This window comes from Phocoena sinus, chromosome 6 (genome assembly GCF_008692025.1).
Source record: "Phocoena sinus isolate mPhoSin1 chromosome 6, mPhoSin1.pri, whole genome shotgun sequence".
NCBI lineage: Eukaryota > Metazoa > Chordata > Mammalia > Artiodactyla > Phocoenidae > Phocoena > Phocoena sinus.
In genome coordinates, this window is record NC_045768.1 from 2,546,996 (window position 1) to 2,562,737 (window position 15,742).

Consider the following 15,742-nt stretch of genomic DNA (forward strand, 5'->3'; position numbering starts at 1 on the left):
GCTGTAACAATTTCAGACAAAGTAGACTTCAGGAAAAGGAATGCTACTAGGAAAAAGAGGGACACTGTATAATGATAAAAGAGTCGACTGACCATCACAGTCCTACACGTGTGTGCATCTAAAACCAAGCTTCAAAATATATAAACAAAAGCTGATGGAACTGAAGGGAAACAGAAGAACCTGCAACTTCACTTGCAGAATTCAACAATTCTCTCTCGGTAATTAATAGAACAAATCAGCAGAACAGAGACGATCCCAACACCACCATCAACCAAATTAACTTATTAACTGACATGTTTTTGTCTGTTTGGGGTTTAAAGTTTTGTTGTTTTTTTTTATATACATGTATCTATTCTTTTTCAAATTATTTTCCTATTTAGGTTATTACAGAATATTAAGCAGAGTTCCCCGTGCTCTACCGGAGATCCTTGCTGGTTATCTGTTTTAAATGTAGCAGTGTGTCCGTGTCAACCCCAAACTCCCAGTCTATCCCTACCCCCCACCCCCACCCCCACCCCCGTCCCCCTTGGGAACCATAACTTTGTTCTCTAAGTCTGTGAGTCTGTTTCTGTTTTGTAAATAAGTTCATTTGTATCTCTTTTCTTTTTAAGATTTTTTTTTTAACCTTCTAACTGATGTTTACACAACACTCCACCCAACAGGAAGAGGATGCATGCTCTTTTCAAGCGCACACGGCACATTCACCAAGACACACCGTATTCTGGGCCATAAGATCCTAAGAAACTTTAAAATGTTGAAAACATATAAAGTGTGCTCTCTGACCCTAGAAATCAGTAACTGAAAAATATCTGGAAAAATCTCCAAATATCTGTAAACCAAACAACACACTTCTAAATAATCCATGGTCAAAAAGGACGCCTGAAGGGAATTAAAAATTATTTGGAACTTAAATGAAATCACAATATATCAAATTTGTGGGGAACGTTCAAAGGGACTGAATTCCTGGTTAACAACCTTCCAACAGTGAAACTCCGGGCCCAGATGGTTTCACTGGTGAATTCTATCACACATTTAAGAATTAATATACCAAGGCTATAAATCTACCCCAGAAAACAGAAGACAAGGGAACACTTCCCAACTCCTTTTTGAGGCCGGCATTGTACAGACACCAAAACCAGAGACAGAACAGGGAACCTGATTTCTGCCTCCCCCTGCAAAACGGGGCGGGGAGAAAACCCCTGACCGTTCTCGCTGCCGCTCTCGATGGTGCCACTGCCCGCCCAGCTACCAAAGTCCAAGTCCCCAGCTCTGCATACCCCTCCTCCTACGTCCAGGGACCAAGGCCTGTCCACTCTGCCTCACAGACAGTTCTCAAAGCAACACAGCTCCACCCCCACGGCCACACCGGCCTCTCCTGCCTGCGTGATCACAGCAACTCCAGAGGGCATCCTTCCTCCCATTCTTGCCTCTCGCTAATCCATCCTCCACACTGGCCAGGATCTGACCATTTTCACTGGAGAACGAACTGCAAACACCTCAACCGAGCCGGCCAGCCTCGGCAGCCTAAACCCTCCCCTCTTCCCAACCTGGCCTCTGTTCTTCAGCAGTGCCCACCCTTATCCTCATTCCCACGAGGAACACATTCCACTGGCCTCTACAGCTCTGTGCCCGCTGTTCCTGATTCTTGGAACCCCATCCGGACCCTCTGTGCAGCCGTCGCCCCTCCTCCAGGACGCCCTCCTTCCACCCCGCCGGGAGAGGAGCCCGGCCCGGTGTGCCTTCCCACCACCCTCACCTCCCCATGTCATCCCTGCTCATCTGTGGCAGGCAGTCCTTGGGGCAGCGCGTGGCCACGGCAGGGGCTGAGTGAAGGCCGTGGGGACCAGGGAGCTCTGTGCCAAGGTGCACCTCCACCCCCGACCCTCCGCCGACCAGGCCACGTGGGGATGGGGTGCCAAGGGCCCAGGACACGGCGCCAAGACCCCCCCAAAGCAAACTCCCGGGCCCAGACCAGGAAAATGTCCCCGAAGCCTCTAGATGCTGAGATCTCCCATGCCTGTGACTGAGGCTGGCCCCACGGGGAGCTGAGCGCCACCCTCCGGAGCCCACGCTGTCGAGGCAGAGATCTCGTTTGGTCCTCCCAGTCTTCCCACGAGGTGGGCAAGACGAGGGCCACCAACCCCCGCCCCCATCTCCCCGTAACAGCCCAGGGTCCAGGTCACCAGGACAGAGCCCCGAATCCAGCATCCTCCCGCCACATGGGTGAACAGGACACGGGGCGCCGGCGCCCACCTGCCAGCCACAGTCGCGCTGTTGGCCTTCTTGGCGGGAGCCTTCTTCTGCTGGGCCTGCTTGGCGGGCGGGGCCGCCTTGGCCTTCTTGTCCTCCTCGGACTTGGCCTTGTGCCTCTCCTTGTCCTTGTCCTTCTTCTTCTTTTCCTTCTTCTCCTTCTTCCTCTTTGGCTTGTTCACTGGGGCCTGAGACAGGGCGGCCAGCTGCTCGTGCACGGCCTTCAGCTGGAAGAGACAGGCAGCTGAGCGGGGCTCCCCAGGGCTGGCCCAAGGGGGCCGCGGGCGGGGGGCTGGGGTGCCCAGGAGCTGCCACCACCGTGCGGGGAGGGGAGCCGGGGAGCCAGACAGGTCCCGGAGGGCGGCAGAGCCCGTCTGGCCCTCCCTGCCCCTGCGACGGCAGGCGAGCTGCTGGGCCTCGGTCTCCCCGCCTGAAGTGCAGGGCAGGTGGCACCCGAAGGGCTCGATAAATGGTGCCTCCTGGTTTTCCTGCTAGTTTCTGTTTTCCAGATGAGGGAGACTCTCTAGGGCGAGGTTTAAATGCCTGCACAGAGGAGACTTTCCACTCGTGGGCAGCTGCTGGGATGTTACACGGCAGTTCTGCAGGGTCAAAACGGTCCAGTGCCGGCAGGGGACACTCATCTCGTCCGGCAAGTGGCTGCCAGCGTGCTACGTGCTCTACACGCTTCTCACCTCAGCAGACCCCAAGGGGAGTCTCACGCCGGACGGGCGAGGAAACGGAGCCCCCAGCCTCTAGCAGGTGGACGGGCCAAGACGGCACCAGGCTCGCACACGCCAGCCACGTCACGTGGCGTGGGAGGGACCCCGGCCTGACAGCTACACCTCAGGGCCATGCTCCCTGCACCGTCATCCCCGACAAGGCTCAGCTCAGATGCCCAGCCCCACCGGGGTGCCGGCAGGGTCACTGTTACCTCACTGTCTCCTCCCTGCTGGAGGCCCCCCACCCCCCAGGAATCCAGCACCTCTTGGTCCCATTTTGCACGTGAGGCGCGCGAAGCGGCGGGGAGGGCCGACTCACAGGTGGTCAGAGGCCGAGGCAGGACAACCTTGCTCTGGCAGAGCTGCGGAGCCCGTGCCCGCCCCCAGCCAGACAGGCTCGTGGAGCCCCACGGCTGTGGCTTCCGCAGGTGCCTCCCAGACGTTTCTGGAGCGGAAGGAGGCTCCAGGGCTCCAGGGACGTCCCGACCCGGTCGGGCTCACAGGGCCCCGGGCCTGCAGGCACTGCCGAGGGGGCCCTCGGAACCGACACCTTCGCCGGGTGCCCTGCCAGCGACACCGCCGTGGAGGACGGCTGTGGCTTGGGGTGGGGGTGGGGGGGTGACCAGGGCAAACGTCGGATCAAGGCCCGGCCGGGACTGGGCCCCCGCGGTCCCCGGCCCGGCCACTCACCTGCTCTTGCAGCTCCGCCAGCCGCGTGGCCCGCTCCTCCTCCGAGTCCGAGCTGCCTGAGTCCGTGGAGCTTTCCTCGCTGCTGCGGCTGCTCTCCACGCCCTTGCTGACCACAGGGGCCGCGGGCACGGGCAGCGTGGGCGCCTCCACCGGCTCGTCCGGCATCTTGGCAAACCGCATCTCAAACACGTCCTGCGGGACAGCAGGGGCCGCCTGGGTCCTGGACGCCCGTGGGCAGCCCCCGGGGAGTCGGGGAGACTGGACCCAGCCTGCCCAGGGCGCTGGGCTGCCCCCACGCCACCCACCCCGGCTTGCTCTCTGCCCCTCCCTCCCCAGGCCCTGAGCGCCGGTCCAGGGCCAGAGGGCGCAGAGTCAACGGCCACAGACACAGCCTTTTAGGAGCTGGCACACGAGCTCCTTTATTAGCCACCCCACCTCCCGTCCACGGCTTGCAAGTCTTTTCAGCATCCCGGTCCAAGGCTGCCACCTACTGACAGACAGTGAGAGGGCCTTCCTTTGAGCTCTGACCCTGTTCCGGGGGGGCCCCCCAGCCACTGGATCTGGGAGCTCGTTTGGCTTCCCCCATTTCTCTCCCCTGTGATGTTACTGTAGTATCACATCTCGTTCTGAGTTGGGTCCAAAAGTTGGCTCAAAAGGCAAAAGTCCTGTCCTATCCAAACTGCCCGCTCCTACACAGCCTTGGGAGCACACGCTCAGCAAAGATCCCCTCCCCTCCGGTGGCCCAGGTTCATTTCAGACAGGATGAGTGGCCACGAAGGGAGACTTCTCTCTGCTAGCTCGGACACCTGAAGCCACATACACCTGGTTTACATGCAAAAGGTGCAGCCCCACCGACCAGGCGTCCGGCTCCCGTAAGAACCTACTCTGGGTCCTGGTCCCCCAGAATCTCCTCCTGGGGTAAAGACATCTCAGAGGTACGCTGCTTCGCAAGGCCATGACCTGGCCCGCTCTGGGCAAACGGCCCCCCCCGCCCCGGCAGGGGGTGGGGGTGGGTCTACATCAGGCTGCTGTAGCGTCAGGCTCTAACCCCACCCAGCCTGACTTGACACAACCAACAGCCAATTACTGAACAGGCATCGGTGATTAAGGTGCCCAACCTCCGTGGCCGCACCGCAGAGACCACCTTTTCCGGAACAGAATCAGAGCCGCTGCCCTCGGCCCGTCTGCTGCCAGTGCCGCCTGGCCTCCTCGTGGAACTACTCGCAAGGTTCAGGAGCATCAACAGAGCAACGACAGCACGGGGCTTTGCTGAGCCTTTCGGCTTCATGGTCTTGGTATGAAACCGTGGGTCCCGGTCGCTTCCTCTGGGTGTACTGGGACCACCAGGACCGCTCTACCACACTCCCCAGTGGGAGCCAGTGCACAGAGGGGGCAGCCCGCAGCAGCCAGGGCCCACAGGCGGGAGGAAGGTAAGGAAGATTAGGGCAGGCACCCAGAGGCCTGAAGGAGGCTCCCCCTGAGGCCCCGTCCGGGGCCTGGGTGACCAAGGATGCTCCCGAGTTACCGTACCGGGTTTTCAAAAGGGTTCTGAGCAAGGGACTGGGAACGTCTTACAGGACAACATTCTGGGTCCTGTATTTACAAAAGCAACAGGCTGCGTGATGGCAAAGAGAGATAAGAACAGGCTCGGTGTACTGGCCCGTACAGAAACCCGCGGCAGCCCTCAGGCTCTGACAGATAATCACGTACAGGGGTGTGCGCACACTCGGCCTGTGAGATCCGTGTGCGTGTACGCGAAGTCCCACCACTGAGGGCCAGACTGCGCTTCCCTGCAGGCCCGCTTCTCCCACGTGCCGTCTGCCTTGTGGTCGGGAAAGCAACAGGCGACACAAACAGCCGTCCCCCGCTACGGCGCCCACGGGCCGCACCAGCGGGTTCCTGACGAGGGGCCCCCGGCACGCGGTGAAGTGCAGGGCAGCAGGCGTCTGCCTTCTCTCCGTCTCCACCCTGGCTAGAATACCCGCTGGCCCCCACCTGCTTGCCGCTGCCCACCTGAGCCTGCAGCTCCCAGGAGGCAGAAACTGGCCTCTTGGCCACCACGTCCCTGGGGAGCAGGCTCGGGGCCTGGCCGCCACTCGGCCGCCGCTCAGGGGAAACATGCCCGTGGACGAGGTCCCCAGACACCCCGCCCCTCAACCCCGCCCCTCCCCCGGGAGACATGCCCTCCCAGACACCCATGTCTTTCCCGGGTGCCTGCCCTGAGCGGCTGATCCCACCTGTGCCCTCCCCACACAGAGCACCTGGCGTTACCTGCAGCTTCCTGGCCATGGCCACCACCTCGTGGTCGGGGGGATTGTACTTGTAGCAGTTGGAGAACATCAACCGGATGTCGGCTGCAAAGCCCTGTGCGTCTGGGTACTCACGGCTGTCCATCTTCTTCTGTAACACACAAGCCACGGGGCGTGAGGGCACCGCTGTGCCTCGGGACCCTCCGCACGTCCACCGCCAGCCTGAGACCTCGTCTGGGAGCCCAGGGAGAAGGTGGAAGGGTGGCCCCGAGGGCTTGGAGGGGAGGGCCCAGGACCCCACAGAGAGGCTGACACTCAGGGAGAAAGAAAAAGGTGTTCCCCAAAGTTCCAGCTCCCGCAACCAAAGTCCCCAGCTCTACGTTTTGGCTAACTTTTCACATGCCGACACCCCTGTTGGCAGGAGCTCCGGTGGGGAGCAAGCCACTTCTGGCGAAAAGCCGCTCTCTACCAGTTTAGGGGGCTACTCAGTTCTCAGAATGAGACGTTTAATTTTCTCCCCTGAGAATCCAGGTCCTGTTAGCTAGCCTGCTTCACAGAGCACCAGGTCGTCCCACTGCCCCGCCGGGAGCACGGGATGACTGGCTCTGCAGGTGGGGACAGAAGTGCAGCCAGCCAGGGACACAGTGTGGCAGCTAAGATCGGGGCAGACGGGGCAACGGCTCTCGAGGGAGAGAGCTCCCCACGCCTGATGGGTTCACACAGATATGAGCTCGTCAGTCAGGGACCGTGGGTCGGGGGTATGACAGGTGCCCGCTCATCCTGGGGGCCGTGCTCTGCTGCAGTGGGACATTGTGGGCTGGAATCTAACCACCTACCTCGCCGGCACCTAGACTAACAAAGTCCTGGCCTCGACGGAGGGGTTGGTGGTGGTCAGACTCCAGGACCTGCAGCCTCTACAGCCTAGGACACACCGTCCTCCTCTGCCCGCCCCCGGAGAGCTTCCCACAGCACTGGGGCTGCCTGGCTCCAGCCCTCTGCACAGCCTCCCCAGTCTGGGGTAGCTCAGCCAGGAAGGAGATATGGGCACCCGAGACCCTCTCAACTTCTGCAAGATTCTCAGACTCCGGCCCTAATTTGACAGCCGGCCACTTTCCTGGTACATCTGGGAGCCCAAGTACCACTGCCCCATAGTCAAAACCTGCTTGGAAAGAGCCAGCCTGAGCCAGGAGCTAATCCAGAAAGATGTAACCAAACCATTAGCTGGAAAGATCTCTGGAAAGGGTGGCAACGATACCAGAGATTAGGTCTTCTCTCCACCCACCTCTGCTTTGCTTGGATTTTTCACCCTCTGTTCCCATCTTACACAAATTAAAAGAAAAAAATCAGTCAAAGAAAAGTAGCTGACACTCCTGGGCTCCCAGGAGGAGCAGGGCCACTACAGCACTGAGCGAGTCCGAGAAGACCAGAGCCCTGCCCTCGCAGTTAGGACGAAGATCAGAGAAGGTGAGGAAGCTGCTCGGTCACCCAGCCCAGCCAGGCCCGCCTGACTCGGCCAGCTCCCCGGGAACCACTGCCCTAGATGGCCAGGTCTGTCCTGGCCCTTGGCGGGGAGAAAGACTTCCATTAAGGAGAGAGAGTCTGCCCCAGACAGGTATACACGAGGCAGTGTCCAGGTACACGAGGCAGAGTGACTGAGCCCAGCGGCTCAGGGCCCAGACCCCATCGGTGCAAAGAAACCACCTGCCCCTTTTGTGGGGTTACCTTTCCAGGTAACGGTCCAACGGCCAGGAACGCTCCTCAGACCGTCAGAGACCGATCCAGACCGAGGAAGGGCAGCTGTGCTGGGGCCCAAGCCCGATGGGGGCTCAGGAACCCCTCCTGCACGCACTCTGGGAAGACCCCAGGTCTCCTGCCCTCGAGGCTGCCGCTGCCAGCCAGGGAATCTTCTCCATCTCTGCCTGGCCCAGACCTGCTCTTCCCTGCTTGTACACAACTGACCTGACCCGGAGGAAAACCCACAAAAGCCAAGGGCGAAGCCGCGAGTGCAGGAAGACCCTGCTGCGGGAATCGGGAGGCCGGGGCTCCCAGTCTCAGCTCTGCCACCACCCCGTCCAGCGCCCACTTCTGTCCAGGGAGGGGCTGGGCCACGGGAAAGGGCCACCTTGCCTAACATCATTACAAAGACCTGCAAACGCGCCGGGATGAAAATGAACGAGATGACGAAACCGGCTCAAGAGGGATAGATGACGAGGAAGCTGCCGGTCCAGTGAGCGTAGGGCAGAGCACACCTTCCTCCCTGACCCTGCCAGACCCACGCCAGGGCCCCGGGCCAGCCCTGAGGCCCCGTTTGCCGCTGGAGGGCAGGCCAAAGGAGCCGGGCAATGCCCCAAGCCTGCTGCGTTGCCCCCGGGCCGGCACAAGACATCAGCACCACGACAGACCCTCGGGACGTCAGGCCGCCCTGCAGGTGCCAGGGGCCGCCCAGACAGGGGAAGGGGGCCCGGCTGGCTCACCACCCACCTACCTTGACGGTGCTCAGGTCCATCGGGTGCTTGATGATGTCGTGGTAATCATGCAGCTCCAGGGCCTCGGCATCCACCGGCTTGTAGAAGGGCCAGGCGTAGGCTGCGTGCTTCTTGGACAGCATCTCCTTGAGGATGCTGTCGCAGTGCCGCAGGTGCTCCGAGAGCCGGCCCTTCTTGCCTGCGTGCTGGGGCACCTCGCCGTCCTCCAGGTCCTTCTTGGGCGGCTTGATGGGGCGGCCCCCGCTCTCCCGCCGTGCCACCACCTTGGCCTGCTTGGGGTCCGACAGCGGCGGGGGTGACTCGCTGCGGCTGGCGGTGATGGCGGACGTCGTGGGCGTGGTAGTGTCTGCTTTCCGCTTCACGCCCTTCTTCTGCGACAGCAAAACAACAGTGAGCCCCGGGATCCGGGATCAGAACCGCTGCGGTGGCGCCCCTGGAGCGCGGACCAGCCGCCAGGCACCGAGCGAAGCAAGGACATGCATGGTCGCGGCCATCCTCCCGGGGCCCCGCGCCACGCAGGACACCGAGGCTCAGAGGGGCCACGTTGCCGGCCCGAGGTCACACAGCTGGCGGTGGTGAGGCTGGACTCCGAACCTACCCCCGGGCCATCCCTGAGCCCCGCCCACCCGCCAAGACCCCAGGCCCCGCGCCGTCACGGTGGGCGCTCACCACCCCGAGCGGCGTGAGATGCAGCACGCAGCCCACCCGCGCCTGGGGTTGGGCCGCGGCTCAGGGACTCGCACAACCGAGGTGGCACCGTGACTGGGACCGTCACCAAGTGGGACTGGGGCTTGGGGACAGCAGGGACGAGAGAACCCCCGCTGGTCAAAGGCCAGAGGGGCGTCCCAGACGCGGGCCTCAAAGCTGGCGCTCCCAGGACAGTGGCAGCCACGGGACGAGGGGGGCGGGAGGAGCATGCGGGGGGTGGGGCGGGGGCAGCGGCCCAGCCGGGAAACACAAGCAGCAGCAAGAGGTTGGGGACCAAGGACTTCGGGGGGCGCTAAGTGCCTGGGCAGGGCTGGACTTGACCCTGAGGGCAGCAGACGTCACAGAGCTACTTCCCACCGGGGGAGGAAACACGGAAATGACCAACGAGCACTTGGTGGGTGTGTCCAGCGCGTGAGAGCGTGTTTCGTGCCTGGGTGGCCAGGGTCGCTGTGACCCCGAGGCCAGCCCGGGGCGCTCCCCTCCCCTCAGCTCGGGCGGGCGGAGCAGCCCCTGGGAGCCAGGCGCACCGGGGCCGCCGGCCTCACGGGGGTCTGCTGTCTGAGCGCCACCAAAGTCGCCGCCCCAGCCAAGCCGCTGCCCCCAGGCTGGCGGGCACGAGCCAGCCACCCACACACACTTCACGGGCGCCCACGGAGGCCAAGCATGTGCCACGGGGCCCGGGGGCTCATTGGGCCATGGCAGACAGGACATGCTCCAAGACAGCCGGGCGCTGAGTGGGGCGGCCGGGCCAGGCGCCGCCCGAGTACAGGCAGTGAAGGCCACGGGGGAGAGGAAAGCGACGGAGATGGCGTTTTACCTTGGGGGAGCCATTTAACCCCTCTGAGCGCCTGCTTCCTCATCTGTAAGATGGGGGAAATACTGCCTGCCCCAGAGGGTCGCTCGCTGTGAGGGTCAAATCGGAGAAGACGATACACATCAGTGGCCGGCACGGGGGCCTGCTCAGAGCAGGAGACTCAGCCGTCCTCGCTGGCCCCCAGATCTCGCGGGGGGCGCCCGCTCCGAGCCCAGGCCCGGCCGTGGAAAGCCCGCAGGGAGCCGGGGGAGGGACGTGCGCGCACACTCACGGGGGCGCGAGGAGCAGGCGGAGGCCGCCACCGCCCTCCCCACGCCAAGGCAATCCGGGCGCAAGCGCGGGCGGCGAGGGCCGGGACCCCCCTCCTTTCTGCACCCCCCACCTCGGCCCATGCCCTGCAAAGGCCGGCGAAGCTGGGGCTCAAGCGCAGCCGCCCTCACCAGCTGTGTGACCTGCCGCTCCGAGCCTCGGGCTCCTTGTCGGTGTCAGGAACCGCGGCCCACCTCACGGGCGTGGTGGGGGAGGGGACCCGTCCAAAGTCACATACGCCCAACGCCCGACAAGCGGTCGGTGCCAGGGGAAAGCGGCGGAGGGCCCTCCTGCCCGCCCGCCCCACACCTGCCTGCATCCAGTACGCCCCCGGGGGAAGCTCACCTTGACAACGGGCGGCGTGGGAGGGACCACGGGGATGATGGGCGTCGCGGGAGGGGGCGGGGCGGCAGCCGGGGGGACAGGGGCCGACGTGACGTTTGCAGTGATGGTTGGCACAGGGGTGGCAGCAATGACGGGCGTCTGGGAGACTGTGGGGGGGACGCTCTGGAAGGGGGTTGCCGGGGAGACAGAGGACACGGCCGCCACTTGCTGCGTACCTTGAGGACAAAGGGAAGGAGGCTGAACTGACCCGGCTCTACCAGCGATGCTTCTGGACGCTGCCGGGACCATCCCCTCCAGCCAGGGCCCGCCGGGTGCCAGCAGAGCCCCTCCTGCCAAGACCCTGGCCCTCATCGTGGCTGCCTCCATGGTCCAAATGAGCGAGCCAGGACAAGGTGCACAGCCCGGTAAGGAAGAGCCAGGGGGTTGACTCGGGTTCCACAGGTAACCAGCCTCAGCCCCGTCTGTAAGTGTGAAACACCCTGGCCTCTCTGGAGGGCTGGGCTGCCCAGGAAGCTCACCATCAGGGTGCACCTCTGCTCCAGGTGCCCGGGCCAGGTAAGGTCACCCCCTGTGCTGACCCTAATCCCCACCGCTCCCTGACAGGCCACAGAGAACACAAAGTGTGCTGAAGAGGCAAAGTCCTCGGAGGGGACAAAGGGACAGCATGGCTTCCAGAAGAGGTGTCCTCAGAGCTGGGGGGTGAGGCGGGTGGGAGAGGAGCAGCGCGGGGACACAGCAGGAACGCGGTCCCTGCCCGGAGCGAGGCCCCAAGGCAGGCGGCAGCAAGGTCACCGGGCCTGCAGGCCACACACAGCAGAGGCCCGGTTCCCGGAGCTCCGATCATCACTGACCCAACCTTGCAGATTGGGTCAGGAAAACTGAGCCCAGAGGGGCGGAGGGACCCTCAGAAGATACGCTGTCATCGGCACCCTGCCCACCTGCCAGAGGTGGAGAGAAGGACTGCGCGTCCACCCCTTTACCTGCACTCTGGGTTCCCGAAGCTGGTTTCCGGCCTTTGCCCTTTGGAGCAGGGGGTAATAACTCAACTTCCTCCTGGGGCATCTGGGCCACTTTCTGCAGAAAAATTTTCTCTAAGGCTTGGGCCATGAGCACTATGTCATCTGTGGGCTGAAGACACAGGAGAGGCAAGGTTACCTGCTGGAAAGGAGCCGTCTGTCTGCAGCAGACAAACACATGGTGGTTGCTCAAGAAAAACATTTATTTAGCAAGCTGTGAAGGGATGTGGCGGGGCAGGAGGGAGGCAAAAAGAATATATTTTAACGCGGAAACTCTTGGAAGAATTCAAAAAACACAAAGGATAAAAACCACCCTTTATCCCATCCCACGGAGGAAAACAGGTCCAAGCGTGTGGACGTTTTAAAGCGTCTGGTATATATCGACGCCCTCCGAAAAGGCTGTTCTAATGTTCCCTCCTTGGAGCAGGGGACGGGGCCGGGGCCGGGGCCGGGCGGGGCGGTCCACACACAAGGCAACCGCTCAAACACGTAGCCTGTGGGACCCACACAAGGGGATCGCGGCCAGACAAGGGCTGAGCGCGAGGCTGGGATGCACCCTGGGCCTGTCTGAGAGCTGCTGCAAAGCGCCCAGCCCAGCCCGGCGGGCACCGGGCCAACCCCAGGCTGGCCCTCCACCCCAGGCCTCCCCGGGCCAGGGGCAGCTCACAGGGGTGTGTAGGGCCCACGCCACACCATTTTCTTACCTTGTTATAAATATAACAATTTGTAAACATGGTGTTGAAGTCCTGCATACATTCACTCGCGCTCCAATAATAATTATTCTCCAGTCTCTTCTTAATAGTCCCCATATCCATTGGGTTTTTTATTATCTTATGGTAATCCTAAGAAAGAGATTTTCAGGGGTGTTACTGTTGGATTCAAATTCATGACGACTTTCGTGACTCCCAAGCACAGAGATTGTGCAGGGGGCAGTCTCCTCAGGGATCTGGGTACTGGGGCTGGACCCAAGTTTCTGTTCACCTGAAGGCAGGTGGGCGTCAGGTCTGGGGTGAGCGCTCGGCCAGCATAATCCCTGCCAAGCCCCTGGCCTAAGCAGGGTTCTGTGTGGACGCACAGACCCGCAGGGCTGGGGCAGAGCCCAGAGCTGTTCTAGGCTCTGGAGGTGGGGCTGAGACCCCTCCCCAGATTCCAAACTTCGCTTGGGGGCCCGCAGTGCCCAGAAGCCAAGCTGGCCCAGGACCCAGGCCGCCAAGTGCTAGTCCAGGGCTTCCCCTCGCAGGACTCAGGGGCTCTCTATTCGGGTCCAAAAGAGAAAGCCGTCAGATGGTCAGGTCGGCACCGGGCATGCAGCTGAGGCGCTATCCCTGGGAAAGTGGGCCGCACCCCTCTCGAGCACAGGGTTTCAGGTGTGCACGTGTCATTCCGCAGGACAGTGCCGGGCACGGGATGAAGACACAGGTGAGCCTCTAGGCCTGAGCCCCATCGCCGGCTCCCCGTTCATCCCCCCACAGGCCAAGGGTTCTCCCCGCTTCCTGCACCTGGGCAGCCGCCCTCCGTTCCCCCACTCGCCTAAGTATCCCCTCTGCTCCTTGGTCATTGTGGGTCCTGAGCTGTGCCTGGCTTAGCAGGACCAGCCGCCTCCAGGCACCATCTCTGCCAAGGCCAGGGGGGCCGTCCTCCCAGGAGTCGGGGCCACGGAGGGGCAGGGCCGGCGGGTAGGGGGCCACTCACGGGCAGGTTCAGCTTGATGGCGTCCACGGGCTGGTAGAAGGGCCAAGCGAACTGGTGTTTCCAGAGCGTCTTCACCACCACGTTCTGCATGTACTGTAGCTGGTTGGTCTTGCGGCCGGGCTTGGCGGGGCTGGAGACCTCCGGCGGGGGCGGGTTCACGGGGCCCGGGACCGCCGGGATCCCCGCAGGGGCGACCGTCGTCGTGGTGGACATCCTCCGGCTGCTCGCTCACTGGCCGTCACGGCAGCAGCTCGGCGAGGCCCTGGCTTCCTCTGTGCTCCCCGCCGAGGTGCGACATCCCATGTCTGGGCCCAGTCAGGCAGCACCTGCGGGGGAGGAGGGACGGCAGGGAACGGCCGGTCACCGCAGGCCCCGCCGCCTCATCTGGGTCCCCGAGCACAGCCGTGCGGTCATGTGAGGCCACGTCGGCGCACTCCCCCCGGTCAGGCCAACCCTCACCTGTCAGAGAACCACTCTCCCACTGCTGCCCTCAGGCTGGGGCAGGGAGAGGCACAGGTGACGGGACAGAATGCCTGCAGGTGCCACCTGGGCAGGTGGGGAGGCGGCCGTCCGGGTGGGGGCCACTGTCGGCTCACCGCCCACCAGCCGCCCGCTGCTCTTGACTGTGGCAACACTTTAGGGGATGATCCGCACGTGGAGAGCTACGATGTGGACCGGCACGACGTGCGTGGAACCACGCGTGGCACACGGAGCCAGGGCCCTCTGAGTGAGGCCACCGATGGAGGTTCTAACGTGACCGTGAGAACGGGCTCTGGTTTGTGATGGTGGCTGGGCCGTGGACACGGCCGGCCCTCGGCCAAACGGGGTGGGGTGGAGGGAGAAGGCGATGGGAGCCTGCAGCCTCAGCGAGTGAGGGGCTGTAGGACCACACCCCGACTCTTGGAATGTTGTGCAGGAAAGGGTGAAGGGGCTGCCCCCAATATCAAAACCCCACCACGTCTTGGAAGGAAGTCGGTGGCCCCAATGTCACTTGCGGACGCAAAACGCGCTGGGGGCTGCATACGCAATCTGGACCCGGGCGGCATCATGCACGCTGCTACCCCGTAGGTGTTTATGTGCACCTGTCACGGGATTGAGCCGGGTTGGGCTGGGTGGCAGGGCCCGCCTGGGGGCCAGCCTTCGGGGAGGACAGAGCAGCGTGTGTCGGCCGCTGGAAACATGCTCTCTACGACGTGCGAAAGCAGATCGTTAAAACTTGGGAGAGTTCTCGAGCTGGCTGACGGACGTCCTGCCGGAAGCCTGCTCTGCCACGTGGGCCTGTTTACACCACGGTCATCAGTGCGAGGTACAGACCAGGGCCCCCCCATGCTGGCTTGTTAAACCCCAGCCAGTGCCTCCTCAGCGCCCCCCGACCAAGAGGGAAGAGGACTCAAAACAGACGCCGCGCACACCTGGCCACCGAGCAAACCTGCCCCGCTTGCCCGCCCTTCCTCGGAGGAGCGCTCTGGAGCACCCCTAGGGGCCCCCCCGCCCGCCATCCTGGGGGCCTGCAGCTCCTGTCCTCCACACTCTCCCCGGGCAAGCGGGCGCCTCTCATGCGCCCCCATCTCGCCAACCCGGGGCAGCGCCCTGGCCCCCAGGGCAGCTCCGTACAGAGGGCGGCTGTGCCCGCCAGGCTGGCGGCGCTGAGGCTGCAACACACCACCCGACGGAAAGGCGCCTGAGTGCTCACCCTGGAGCCCCACCCCCAGCAGGTCTGACTCCTTCTGGCCCAGCACCACCGCCTCCTGCTGGGGTCTCTGCGAACCTCCCACGGGCCTGCCCTCCCCTCTCCCCTCGATGGCCTTGCCCTACACGGGGCTCCTGTCCAAACCAGCACTGCCTGTCCCGCTCTGGCCAGTGACTCGTCTCCCTGTCCTGGCTGCTGTGGCTACGCAGGCCCGCACCCTCCCTCTCCTCCTCTGGCTCCTCTGCCCCAATGCCACCACCCGCCAGGGCCTCCCGGACCCTCCCGGACCCCGGGCAGTTCAGGGGTGCAGAGCAGATGCCGGGGCCAGGCTCCTGTTCGCAATCCCAGTTCTGCCCTTCGCCAGCCATGGGATCTGGTCCCCCTGTGTCCCCACAGGGCTCTGTGAGACTAAAGGGATCCAACACAGAGCGCTCAGGTCGGGACGGCTGAGGCGGCTCCCTACGTGGGGGGACCCGGGATCCGTGAAGGAAGGATGCACCCTGTTCCTGCCACCCCCTCACCCTGGGCCTAGATGCCAGCCCGGTGCACTGCGGGCCGCCGGATGTGGGGCGGGTGGGCAGATGCCCAGTACCCAGCGCTGCTGCTGCATGGTCCAGGGAGCAGAAAATGGGCAGGACACAGCACACCGGCCTCCTCCGAGCACAAGGACAGACGGACACAGCTCTCTGCAGGGATGTGCTGGGGCTGCCATCAGGACCCTCGGCCTGGCCTCTGCCCTGCCTCCCTCTTCTGACCAATCACCAAATACCCCAC

At 63.1% G+C, this 15,742-nt stretch overlaps 1 protein-coding gene across 3 annotated transcripts in view; it reads right to left on the reverse strand.

Moving 5' to 3' along the window:
• The window catches only part of BRD3 (bromodomain containing 3), a 33,123-nt gene that overhangs the window by 5,052 nt on the left and 12,329 nt on the right, over positions 1-15,742 (reverse strand). For all 3 annotated transcript variants that reach the window (XM_032634009.1, XM_032634008.1, XM_032634007.1), the window contains exons 2-9: positions 13,279-13,604; positions 12,291-12,428; positions 11,551-11,698; positions 10,571-10,785; positions 8,394-8,765; positions 5,931-6,059; positions 3,660-3,851; positions 2,254-2,477 (exon numbers count right to left, since the gene is read on the reverse strand). In XM_032634009.1, coding sequence (XP_032489900.1) covers positions 2,254-2,477; positions 3,660-3,851; positions 5,931-6,059; positions 8,394-8,765; positions 10,571-10,785; positions 11,551-11,698; positions 12,291-12,428; positions 13,279-13,491 — 1,631 coding nt within the window. In that variant the 5' untranslated portion in view covers positions 13,492-13,604. The remainder of the gene's footprint in view (positions 1-2,253; positions 2,478-3,659; positions 3,852-5,930; positions 6,060-8,393; positions 8,766-10,570; positions 10,786-11,550; positions 11,699-12,290; positions 12,429-13,278; positions 13,605-15,742) is intronic.